Source organism: Mustela nivalis, assembly GCF_964662115.1.
Source record: "Mustela nivalis genome assembly, chromosome: 20".
NCBI classification, from domain to species: Eukaryota; Metazoa; Chordata; class Mammalia; order Carnivora; family Mustelidae; genus Mustela; species Mustela nivalis.
Genome location: NC_139039.1, coordinates 41,067,019 through 41,079,374, shown reverse-complemented (window position 1 = coordinate 41,079,374; position 12,356 = coordinate 41,067,019). Strand labels below are relative to the sequence as shown.

At 51.2% G+C, this 12,356-nt stretch overlaps 1 protein-coding gene across 6 annotated transcripts in view; it reads right to left on the bottom strand.

Annotated features, from left to right (window-relative positions):
* ERICH1 (glutamate rich 1) overlaps window positions 1-12,356 on the bottom strand; it is a 56,425-nt gene that overhangs the window by 32,800 nt on the left and 11,269 nt on the right. For all 6 annotated transcript variants that reach the window (XM_082715308.1, XM_082715311.1, XM_082715309.1 and 3 more), the window contains exons 2-3: window positions 5,817-5,948; window positions 3,581-3,733 (exon numbers count right to left, since the gene is read on the bottom strand). In XM_082715308.1, the coding sequence (XP_082571434.1) occupies window positions 3,581-3,733; window positions 5,817-5,948 (285 nt within the window). The remainder of the gene's footprint in view (window positions 1-3,580; window positions 3,734-5,816; window positions 5,949-12,356) is intronic.

Genomic DNA, 12,356 nt, shown 5'->3' with positions numbered 1-12,356 from the left:
GCGCGAGCCCCTCCCTCCACGGCATCCCTCCCCAGCTCTGCGCGGCGGGCAACCCACACGTGACGCATCATGCGGCTAAAACCCGACCCTCGGCTCACCTCCGTATTTCTCCCAACCGCTACAACCACTTGCCCAGGCTCTGATTCCAGGGCTCGGCCTTCTGTTCTCAGATTCCACATACATGAAACCATGTATTTAACTTTCCCCTCAGACTCTCCATTCAGCACAACGCCCGGGAAGCCCAGCAACACGGTTGCGAATGCAGGACCCGCCCTTCCTCATGGCGGAACCACGTCCTGCTGGGCGCATGTCATACGGTCTTTCATGGACACGCAGGGCTGCTTCGGTGTCTCGGGATTGTCAGTAACGCACCGGGAACGTGGAGGCAGGCATCGGCCCGAGGTCCCGATTCCATTCCCTGTGGTTACGGGCCTGGCGGTGAAGAGCTGGGTCATACGGAAGTTCTTCTCAAATTGTTTGAGGAACCTCCACGCTGTTTTGCAGAGCGGCCGCACCAGCTCACATTCCCACCAGCCGTGCAGGAGGCTCCCCTTGCTCCGCATGCTCGCCAGCATCTGTCCTTTCCTGACTGGTTCATTTTAGCCATTCTGACTGGTGTGAGGTGGGATCTCGTTGTGGTTTTGATTTCCCTGATGCCGAGTGATGTGGAGCCCTGTTTCATGTGTCTGTTGGCCATCTGGATGTCTTCTTTGCGGAAATGTCTGTTCAGGTCTTCAGCTCATCTTCCAATCAGACGGTTTTCTGGCTACTGTTGTATGAATTCTTTTTGTATTTGGAACATTAACCCCTTATTGGATATATACTCTGCAAATATTCTTCCATTCAGTAGGTTGCCTTTTAGTTTTGTTAGTTCCTTCACTGTGCAAAACCTTTGGTTTGGTAAAGGTTTTATTTATTTATTTGACAGAGAGAGAGATCACAAGTAGGCAGAGAGGCAGGCAGAGAGAGAGGAGGAAGCAGCTTCCTGCTGAGCAGAGAGCCCGATGCGGGGCTCGATCCTAGGACCCTGAGATCATGACCTGAGCCAAAGGCAGAGCCTTAACCCACTGAGCCACCCAGGCGCCCAACCAGTAGGTTATTTTACTTTTTACTCTTATTTGACTCTGCTTTTGGTGTCAAATTTTAAAAATCACTCACAAGAACTACGTCAAAGGGCTTTTCTTCCATGTTTTCTTCTAGCATTTTTATGGTTTTGGTCTCCCATTTAGGACTTTCATCCATTTCGAGTTTGTTTGTGTGTAGATAAGAGAGTGGCCCAGAGTCATTGCTCTGCGTGTAGCTGTTCAGTTATCCCAGCTGTATTCTGAAGACACTGCTTCCCATTCCATATTCTCACCTCCTTTGTCCAAGATTCATCAACCCTATGGCTGGGCTTAATTCCAGGCGCACATGTCTGGGTTGTTACCCCCACTAGGCAGGCAAGGAAAGTGAGTCCAGAGGGGAGAGAAAGATGACAGAGACGTCACTGGGCAGACACTGGTGGGCAGAGCACAGACATGAGGAAGGAATCCCAGGTTGGGCCAGAGGGGCCTCGTGGGGCATGTCTCAAAGGACACTGTGGACTGCTGCAGGTCCCAGTGAGGAAGGTGTGCCCAGCAAGCCTTCACTGCGGGTCGGGGCAGGACCTGTGTGAGGCTCTCTCCGACGGCACAGCGATCGATGCCGCTTCCTGGTCTGCACACCCCCCCATCTGGCACGTGCTCAGGCTTCGGGCTGCCGCTCAACCTCACCCCTGCACACCCTCCGCGCGGAGCGTGGTGCACGGGCCTTTCTGAACGCTCGCTCACACTGGAGACCACTGGTAGGAGGCCTGGGAACACTCCTCCAACATTACCGCCTCCAGGGCCCTGCAGTGGCCCACTTCCTGGGCTGACAAGGAGAAGGGACCATTTGATAAACAGTAAACAGAGTGGATGGGAACAGAGAGGGGTTCTGAGAGCGGGAAAGGGAAAGACACGGACTTCCCAGCGGCGATCTGAGGGGTGAGCTAACCGAAGCTCTTCTGGAAGAGCGGGCAGCAATTCCAGCAGCACTGAGTTAGGAAGCCGAGCTCACAGGGCCTCCGGAAAGAATCATGTCCTCAAGCCCAGACCCTGGCCAGTGAGGAGGCCGGACTCGGCCAGCTGGGGAGAGAGCACCATGGCAGCCACGCAGGGTCCGGAGGTAGAATGGTCGGAGCACGGTGCATAAGACTGAGCTCAGGGCTGGACCTGCCCACGCTCCCCTCAGAGGGTGACGGGCCAGGGACGCAGTGCCATCACCCCCATCTCCACCGGGCCCTTCCCCAGTTACAGACTCTGGGAAAGGAAGACCCACGCCCCCAACAGGTAACAGAGGACGAGACAATTAACAGAAAGACTGCCCAACAAGTCGCAGACATGTATCCTGTAACGACGTTGCAGTCAACGTCACTCAACACACTAGGGAATTTGCCAGGTAACCGTGCATCGCATCGCCAGTAGGTGGTCTTCACGGTTTCGCTCGCAGCCGTGGGCCGCTGTCGGGCCAGGCACAGCACAGGGCCAGCTGGCCTGTGTGGGGGCAGCTTTTGGGTGGGACACACTCGCCCAATTGTGCCAACATCCCTCTCCCTCCTGTGAGCGCGTCACTCCAGCTCAGGGCCTATGGTCACAGGACAGATGTGAGCGTTTGACCTGGGGGTTCCGGACGCAGCTGGGCCCTCGCTGGCCTCATCAGCAGTGCTAACCATGCGCTGCTGCTGGGAAGCAGAACAATGTCCCATGGCACAGGACTGAGTCCCCCATGTTCTTACTGAATACACTAAGTACCCGTAAAGTATGTTCACCAAAGTCACTGATCTTCAGAAGACTGTCATTAAAGTTTCTCATTAAATAATTTATTCATCTAACAATTACATTCTAAAGATTTTTAACAGGGCTTGGAAAGACGACTACATCATTCCTTCACCACCCCCTTTCTGGCTTTGTGGTTTCTGATCCTTTTATTAGGGACTTGGGAAGATCAATGTACAAGGAAACCACATTTCCTTGACACTCAAATTAATTAAGGTTTGGAGTACAGAGCTTCTTAGTTTATACTTGTTAGAAAACCATCTGGGTAAACTTTTACTTGACATCTCCCGATTCCTCTCTGTTCTGCTTTCATGTGATCCCAGTGCACACAGCAACGCAGGCTCTACCCTCCCTCATTCACAGGACATTCAACCATGAAAGCAAAATACTCTTTCGGTTCTTCCATAAAACAGATGCAAAAGAAGTTATGTCCATTGATTACAAAATTTGTACACAATCTCAGAAATTCTGAAAAAATTGGAAAATCAAGAAAAAAGGGTTCTACTTAAACCAAAACAAGTACCTTTAACACTGTGCTGTGTTTAATGGCAGACTTCTCCTAGTCCACAGACGATGGCAGCCCGGACCCATTCTGGCGGGATCCCCTCACACCCTAGTCTGTCTGCCCGTCATTCTTCACGAACTGCAAGACACGCTGAGCCCAGCGTGGGGCTGTCTGCGGAATGCTCACCTGACCCTCCCACCGTGCGTCTGTGCAAGTGGGAAACCACGCAGCCACACCTCACCTGGGAGCTGGCACCCTCCTCCCGTGTCATCACTGCCAGACGTGTCCTCGGAAGCTGGGCTGCCCTGCGGCTCTGGCGGAGCAGGGACATACCCCTCAGGAGGCAAACTTGCCGTGTAGAGTCGCCTTCGAGGTGGGACCTGGGTGTCCTCATCTGCAGGAGACAAGGGGACAGTGAAAATGGCATCATGTGACCAGACATTTGCTGCCCTGGCACCCTTCCCAACCTCACGCCCCGAAGACATGAGACCTAACAGCTCGTGAGACCCAACAGCTCGTGAGACCCAGGCTTGCCATTGGCACAGGGCCAACAGGCCAAGCGCCCTGTCAGAGTTGCACCAGCTCTATGTCCAGCCAGGAGAAAGGAACCGTCTGTAATTATTTAGCCTTTGGATTTTTACAAAATGATAGAAAAATTTAAGTCATGAGTAAGAAGCAGACAAAAGTCTATTCCACATAGCATACCTCTCATCATTGCCCTGTGAATCTCTTAACGTTTTGGTGCATAATCTGGAACCTCCTTTCCATGTGTGCTAACAACCCGCAGACGTTGTGTATACACACATCTTAAAGCGATCATTCTTCCCATATTTTATTATTATACGTCTGTACATTACATAAATAATATCACTCAAAACTGAGTGCATCGGGCGCCTGGGTGGCTCAGTGGGTTAAGCCGCTGCCTTCGGCTCAGGTCATGATCTCAGGGTCCTGGGATCGAGTCCCGCATGGGCCTCTCTGCTCAGCAGGGAGCCTGCTTCCCTCTCTCTCTCTCTGCCTGCCTCTCCATCTACTTGTGATTTCTCTCTGTCAAGTAAATAAATAAAATCTTTAAAAAAAAAAAAAAAAACTGAGTGCATGACAGAATAGTATGTTAAAATACATTTACATCTACGCAGTTCTTTAATGGCTACGTAATATTCCATGTGTCTGGCAAATTATAATGTAATTATAATTTAACCATTGTCCCAAATCTCACGCGTGGAGGTTGATCCACAAACAGCTGCTGACTGTCCTTGTCGAAGCTAACTTTGCACACTTGACCACTGAGTTCTTCAGAGAAATCCCTGCTGACGGGACTGTCTGAAGGGTAAGTTCCTCTCGCTGGCTTTTGAGACGCACGCTCTAGAAGGGGAACTATAGGATCGCCTTCTCCCACGCTCTTTCCAACACTGGGTGGCATCAGTCTTTTTTTTTTTTTTTTTTGTCAGATAGAGAGAGAGAGAATGAGCGCACACACCCACAAGTAAGGGGAGAGGCAGGCTTCCACGGAGCAGGGAGCCTGATCTGTGGCTCTATCCCGGGACCCTGGGAATGTGATCTGAGTGGAAGACAGACGGCAGGTCTTGAGCCACAGCACCAGTGGCTGGGACACACTCACCCAGTTATGCCAACTGGGCTGCCTGGCCACAGCGGACCTGAGGTGACCATGCCTGCCTGTGAGGGGGGCGGGCCCACCACCAGGAGCTGGCAGAGGAGCTCACGGGCCCAGGACAGGCTTCAGCCACACAGCGGAAGGATCACCTGGACAGCGGTGACCTGGACAGTGCAGACCTGGACCTGTGCCGTGCATGCTACTGCCGGTCGTGGGAACTCCTGCCCGACGACTTGTAGGACGTGGAATATGTGCCCACATCCCAATCAATTACAGCTTGGTAGTAAGTTTGGAAATCAGGAAGTAAGACTCTTCGCGCTTTGCTCTTTTTTAAGCCTGTTTGAGCTGTCAGGGTCTCTTGCAATTCCACTTGAATCTTAGGATCAGCTTCTGCACTTCTGGGGGGAAAGGCGATTGGATTTTGATACAAATTGCACTGAATGTGCAGAACACAAGGCTCCGCTGCAGACCCTCGTCCTGCTTGAGGAGCTCAGACAGACCCGTGCAAAGACCAGTGGGTGAGCGACGAAAGCAGGAGAGCTCTCCGGAGCCCGCGCAGCGCGGACGCCAGCCAGGCAGCGCCAGGACAAAGTGACAGTGGCAGAGGACAGACAAAGCCAGCGGGCTCACTGGTCGTCTCTGGGACCAGAGGAGGGTTTGTGAGTGAACTCAAGCACCTAGCAGAGTCCTGAACTGGTCTTTGACGGAGGGCCCAGCCCTGGCTCCTCTCCCCGAGCGCAGTGGACTGGAATGTGTGGGCACAGGCATCCTGGAGCTCAGCACCCCCAGAGTCAGGCCAGAGCCTCCTGTCGCCAGGAAACCAATGGTGACGCCCCCCGCCCCCACACCGCAAGCCCCTCACCTGTCAAACTGGGGACCTCCTCAGCGGCCACTGTCCCGGCTGGCTTGTCAGACGCTGGAGTCACAGGTGCCCTCTTTTCTTGGCTGCAGGGAACACGAGGGAAAAGCCTCTTCAGCACTTTCCCCACAAACACTACAGCCAGTTAACAAAGAGAAGAGAAGAGAAGGAAGAATTATTCATGGCAATTTAAGTCACAGGCAGATTTTGTATGAAACAGAGACACAGCCTGACATTACCACCACAGAGAAATGGAAGACAGCCTAGCACTGTCTCCCCAAGGACCCCCAGCACTATCCTCAGGAGACCCTCAGGACTGTCCCCCAGAGGACCCCCAGCACCATCGCTCCAGGACCATCTATCAGAGGACTCCCCAGAACTGTCTCCCAAGGACCCCTAGGACCGTCCATCAGAGGACCCCCGGGACCATCCATTAGAGGACATCTCCAGCACGGTCCTTCAAGGGCCCCTGCACTTCCCAACAGGGGCCCCCAGCTTGGCCCAGAGGACCCCCTCCCCACAGGCCTGGCAGCCTGGCATGCCCACAGGTGTGGACACAGGGGACAGGAGCCAGGCTGGGGAGAGAGGGCCGCAGGCCTGGATGGCGGGGAGTATGAACCCAGGGGTTTACTTGTGGGTTTCTAAGTGGTCTTTCTTCCCTCCAACATTCTTATCTCTCTGAGTTTCTCTGTAAAGTGCCGACTATGAACCAGTTTTGAATTTGGGTTTCAGGCACTGGGTACGACATGTCCCCTGACAGGGCCGGTCCACGTGCAGTTCCCACAACAGGCTCCAGGGCCAGGTGCGGCACCGGGAGACAGGCAGCACTGGCCGCTCGCTCCAGCACACCTGCACGGGCTCGCGGCTGCAGTCAGTAACACACGCTTGGCCTGCACACACTCGTGTTTAGTTTAGCCGGCATTCTGCTCTAACGGGGAAAAAAGCTGTCATAATGAATAAATATTTCTGTCCTGATGGAAGTATGGAAAGGGGCAGGCATGAATCTCAAAACAGCATCCTGGAAGCGGCGAGGGGAAAGGTTAATAGAATGAATTTGTACATTTAGAAACGACTTAACAGAACAGGAGAGTCGCTCTAGGGTGACAGGCAGCCGAGCGGCAGAAACCAGAACGCTGGGAGCCAGCACTTGGGGACTCTCGATTCTTGGTGGGCGGTGCAGTGCCACCACAGCTGGGGGTGTGGGGACACTCAGCGTCCCTGTTTCACCCCACTACCAGGTGGCAGGCGTCCCGACTAGGAATAACGCCCATTGACCCGCTCTAGTCATAAGAACAGAATTTGGTTTCGAAATTCCAAAGGGCTCCCTCCACAGTGATGACTCCTCAGAGAACCCACTGGAATGCAGCTGGTGGCTCTCAGGGAGCCTGCAGCAGGGGGCTCCTTGGGGTGAAGGAAAGTGGTCCATGCTAATGACATCAGCATTTAGGATCACAGCAATACAAGATTCCTCATGCGCTCGTATTGAGTTGAATGTTCTACAGCATCATCGGTACCAGGGGACCCAGTACAAAGTGTGTTTCTGACACCATCTGCTGAGGGGCAATGTTCCCACTGCCTTCTGTGGAACAGGTTCCAGGCAAGTGCCTGGGAATGTCACCCAACTGGGACGGTGGGGACAAACAGCCCGTTTGCATGACGTTGACAAGAAACGTGTGGGGGTACTCAGCGACGTAAGGGAGGGAAGTTTCCAGAGTTTCGGTTAGAAACGGCAGTTATGGGTGGTTCTTACGTGGCAGAGACCAATGTTCCATCCCGCCCCTGCTGGGTAGGACACTGGGTTAAGGTGAGCTGAGCCCTAGCACTTCCCACCATGAGATGGGCACAGTGAACGTGAATTCCTTTTCAACGCCGTTACTGGGCTGAAATCTAACAGTTGAGTACAGAAAAGGGCGAGCAGGTTCCATTTTTAACGAAGGCATTAAAGGTGCAAGGACGGCCCTCTCACGTGCTACGCCTCAGAGGCCAGCGACGGTGCCGGTGAGCAGCACGCGTCCGGAGGGAAGCCGGGGGGCGGGCTCCCACACGGGCTGGCTGGGCTATCTCCTGACTGCGGCAAACTGCCTTCGTGTTTCATTGGAAAAGGCTCTTCTGAAAAAGAAATGGAAATACGAACTTTTTCTTGTGTAATATCCCACTCTGAAAAACATAAAAGTTAAGTACAAATATGTGGTATAGAAAAAGCATCCCATCGACATCAGGAATGGTTTCCTCTTAAAAAAAAGTTCAGTCTGATCACAAAGTAATACGCATTTGCCTCAGTACTTGTATACACAGTATACTTCACTTAAAATGGGGGCAACGCTCTACCCCTATTTCTATACATACACACTGTACATTTGGAGAGCTTGTAACGGGTGAGGTAGAAATGTTCTCTCATTTGTGATTCTCTAGGCAACTATATCAAACTATATCAAACTATATCAAAACCTCTGTCGTTATCCCTAGAAACCACTGTCTGGAAAAGCAGGACTTGGAGAGGACAAATAGAACGTGTGTAGAGCTGATCTGGGAGCGTGAGGAAGGAAATCAGCTCCAGAGCTGTCCTTTAAGGGTGGATGTCACTGGGAAGGAGTAAGACCCATGGGACCCACACTCCTGAAATGACACAAAAATAAGAGGGTCCACCAAGTAGTGACATGTAACCTTAAACATGTTGAGGGGGGTGCCTGGTTGGCTCAGGGGGTTGAGCCTCTGCCTTCAGCCCAGGTCATGATGTCGGGGTCCTGGGAATGAGCCCCATGTCAGGCTCTCCGGTCAGCAAGGGGCCTGCTTCCTCCTCTCTCTGCCTGCCTCTCTGCCTGCTTGCAATCTCTTTCTCTGTCAAATAAATAAATAAGATCTTAAAAAAATAGTTAAAATGTTGAGAGGAAAACGCAGGAACAGGTTTACGACACACCTTTACAGAGTTTCCAGTAAACAGACATACAAGGGGAAAAGTGATGATCGAGGATAGATGTCGCTGGGATTTTCGAATCCTTATTTAAATGAAAATTGCTATCAAAAACAGGCCTGGGGGCACCTGGGTGGCTCAGTCATTAAGCGTTTGCCTTTGGCTCAAGTCATGATCACAGGGTTCTGGGTTCGAGCCCTGCATCCGGCGGGCTCTCTGCTCAGCGGGGACCCTGCTTCTCCCTCTCCTACTCCCTCTGCTTGTGTTCCTTCCCTTGCTGTGTCTCTCTCAGTCAAATAAATAAATAAATAAAATCTTAAAAAAACCCTAAAAAACAAAAACAAAACCAAGACTGGAAAACGATATTAATAGAAGCTTAGTGGCTGACTGACGGTGCCCATACCTCACCGATGCCTTAGCAAGGGGCAAAGCTTCCAGGGCATGCCAGCAACAGACACGCAAGCACACTCATCTCAGCGGGAACAGAGACGTCCTCCACCTTAGCAAATCCTGGGCCACGTCACCCCCGCTGGCATCCTGATGAGGATGTCGCAGGTGTCCGCACTGTAAGTTAGAATTGGCCAGGGTGTCTGTACTCTTGCAATCGGGTATTTTGAACTCTCTCCTTCAGGACAGACTGTGTTTGAACATGTGCTGAGCACCTACCAGCCGACACTCAGCTCTCTCAACAACAGTCACTATCTTACTTTTTGCATTTTATCTCAACAGCGAGGCAAGGTATTTAAGCGCTGTGTATGATCTGGGAATAAACGGATCGTAGCACTCTACCACTGCGTAAGAAAGGAACGTTCAGGATAACACGCTAATTTAATGAATGGTAGTTTCTTAACGAGCCTCATGATAGAATCATAAAGGAAAGAATGACCCGCTAAGGGTTAAGCAAGAGCCGGCAAGCTTCCTGAAGGTCTGACTGAGGGAAGCGGCGCTGGACGAGCAGGACGGCAGAGGGGCCGCGGCGGAGACACGGCGGTCCCAGGAGACCAGCCGCACGGCGCCCCGCCGCTCGCCGGACGGAAGAGCCGAGCAGCGCGGTTCCCGGGACCCAGACCCACAGTCTGGACGGCGGACGTGCGGGGACGTGCGGGGACGCGGTCCGCCGCGACGGGAAGACGGAGCCCAGCGCAGGCGCCGCGCCCACCAGCGCGCGAGCAGGAGCCCGACCCGAGCCCTAGGGTGGGCTGCACCGAGGGACGGCGCTCCGGGGGCTGCGCGGGGGCGGGCCCCGCGGGGTCACAGAAGGACGGGGCGTCCGAGTGTCGCAGAGCTCGCCGGTGTCCCAGTGCGGAAGCCGGGGGCAGAGACGGAGCCAAGAGTGCGCTCTCGGCCCGGGGTCACCCTCCGCTGGGGCCGTGGCGCGGTGAGGGCACGGCTCTCGGACGCGGACCCCACAAGATCGGGGACCCCCTTGGAAGAGCAGCGCGGCAGGAACCTGCTCCGAATGGGCTTGCGCGCCGGAGACAGAGGCGCCCGGTCACAGCCGGGGGAGCCCGGAGCCGGCCGGAGACCAGGGAGACCGCAGGGACTGACGGCTCATCCCCGACGGCGCACTGAGGAGCGGCCCCGACCCCTGGGCTCCTCCAGCCGGAGACCGCGCGGCCGCCATCTTTGTTCCCGTCCTCCAGACTCTACGGAAAGCGCGCAGGGAACAAAAGCTCCCGAAAGCGAACCTGAGCGGATGACGTAGCCCCGCCCCCGGCAAGAGCGGCGCAGTTCCGCCCCCCGCAAAGACATTTAAGAATCACAGCAACGGGCCCCGCCCCCAGAAGATCAGCAAGAACATCCAGCCAAGACCAACTTCACCAATCCACACGATCTGCAGAACTCCAGAGCCAAGGGAAAGCAACAAAGAGAATTCACAACTTATTTCCATGATCCTTTAGCCTTTTGAAGTTAAATTTTTTAAATTTTATTTTTTTCTTATTCTATTTTTTAATCTTTTCCTCTTTCCTCTCTTAACATTTTAACTATTTTATCTTATCAATACCTTTTTAAAAATCTTAAATTTTCATTGTCATACTCATATTTTATCCCTTCATTGTATTTAAACTTATTTTTAGTTTGCATATAGGTTTTTTTTTCTTTAATATTTTGGGATATACTTCCCTCTAATAGAACATGGCATTGTTCTAATCTACAGCCTGATCATATTCTCTCCTTTTTTTTTTTCTTTTTCCAACCAACTTATCAATTCCTTCTTTAGAATATTTTAAAATTTTCATCTTTATAGTCATATTCCATCCCTTCATCATGTTTACTCTTATTTTTGCATATATATATATCTATGTATGTTTTCTTTCTTTAAAATTTTGGTAGGTAGTTTCTACTCAGATATCAGAATACACCCCAAATCAAGTGGGTGTATTCTGGTATACTCACCAGTCTAATATATATATATATATATTTTAATTTTTTTTTTTTCCCACCTTTCTTCTCCCCACCCAGTTTTCGGTCTCTTCTGATTTGGTCACCATACATTTTTCTGGGATCTTTGCCCCCTTTTAGCATTTTATTCTTTCGTTCAAAAAAAAAGAACAAAAGAGGAACCTAAAAATATGGACACTGGTAATATGTCAGAACTAGAGTTCAGAATGACGCATTATCAAGGTGTTAGCTGGGATTGGGAAAGGCATGGAAGATATCAGAGAATCCTTTTCTCAAGAAATAAATTTTTTTCTGGAGAAATAAAAGAACTAAAATCTAATGAAGTTGAAATAAAAATAGCTATTAATGAGGTGCAATAAAAAATGGAGGCTCTTACTGCTAGGATAAATGAGGCAGAAAAGAGAATTAGTGCTACAAAAGACCAAATGTCACAGCATAAAGAAGCTGAGCAAAAGAGAGACAAACAACTAGTGGAACATGAAGGGAAAGTTCGAGAGAGTGATACCATAAGATGAAACAATATTAAAATAATTGGGATTCCAGAAGAAGAGAGAGATGGGCAGAAGGTATATTGGAGTTAATTATAGTAGAAAATTCCCCTAATATGGCAAAGGGAACAAGCATCAAAATCCAGGAGGCACAGAGAACACCCTCAAATCAATAAAAATAGGTCCACACCCCATCATCTAATAGTAAAATTTACAAGTCTTAGTGACAAAGAGAAAATCCTGAAAGCAGCTCGGGACACGAGGTCCGTAACATACAATGGTAGAAATATTAGACTGGCAGCAAATCTATCCACAGAGACCTGGCAGGCCAGAAAGAACCGGCATGATATAGTTAGAGCACTAAACTAGGAAAATATGCAGCCAAGAATACTATATCCAGCTAGACTGTCATAGAAAACAGAAGGAGAGATAAAAAGTTTCCAGGGCAAACAAAAATTGAAAGAATTGGGACGCCTGGGTGGCTCAGTTGGTTAAGCAGCTGCCTTCGGCTCAGGTCATGATCCCGGCGTCCTGGGATCGAGTCCCGCATCGGGCTCCTTGCTCGGCGGGGAGCCTGCTTCTCCCTCTGCCTCTGCCTGCCATTCTGTCTGCCTGTGCTCGCTCTCCCCCCCCCCCCTCTCTGATAAATAAATAAAATCTTTTAAAAAAAAATTGAAAGAATTTGCAAACAGCAAACGAGCTCTAAAGGAGATATTGAAAAGGGTCCCCTAAGCAAAGAGA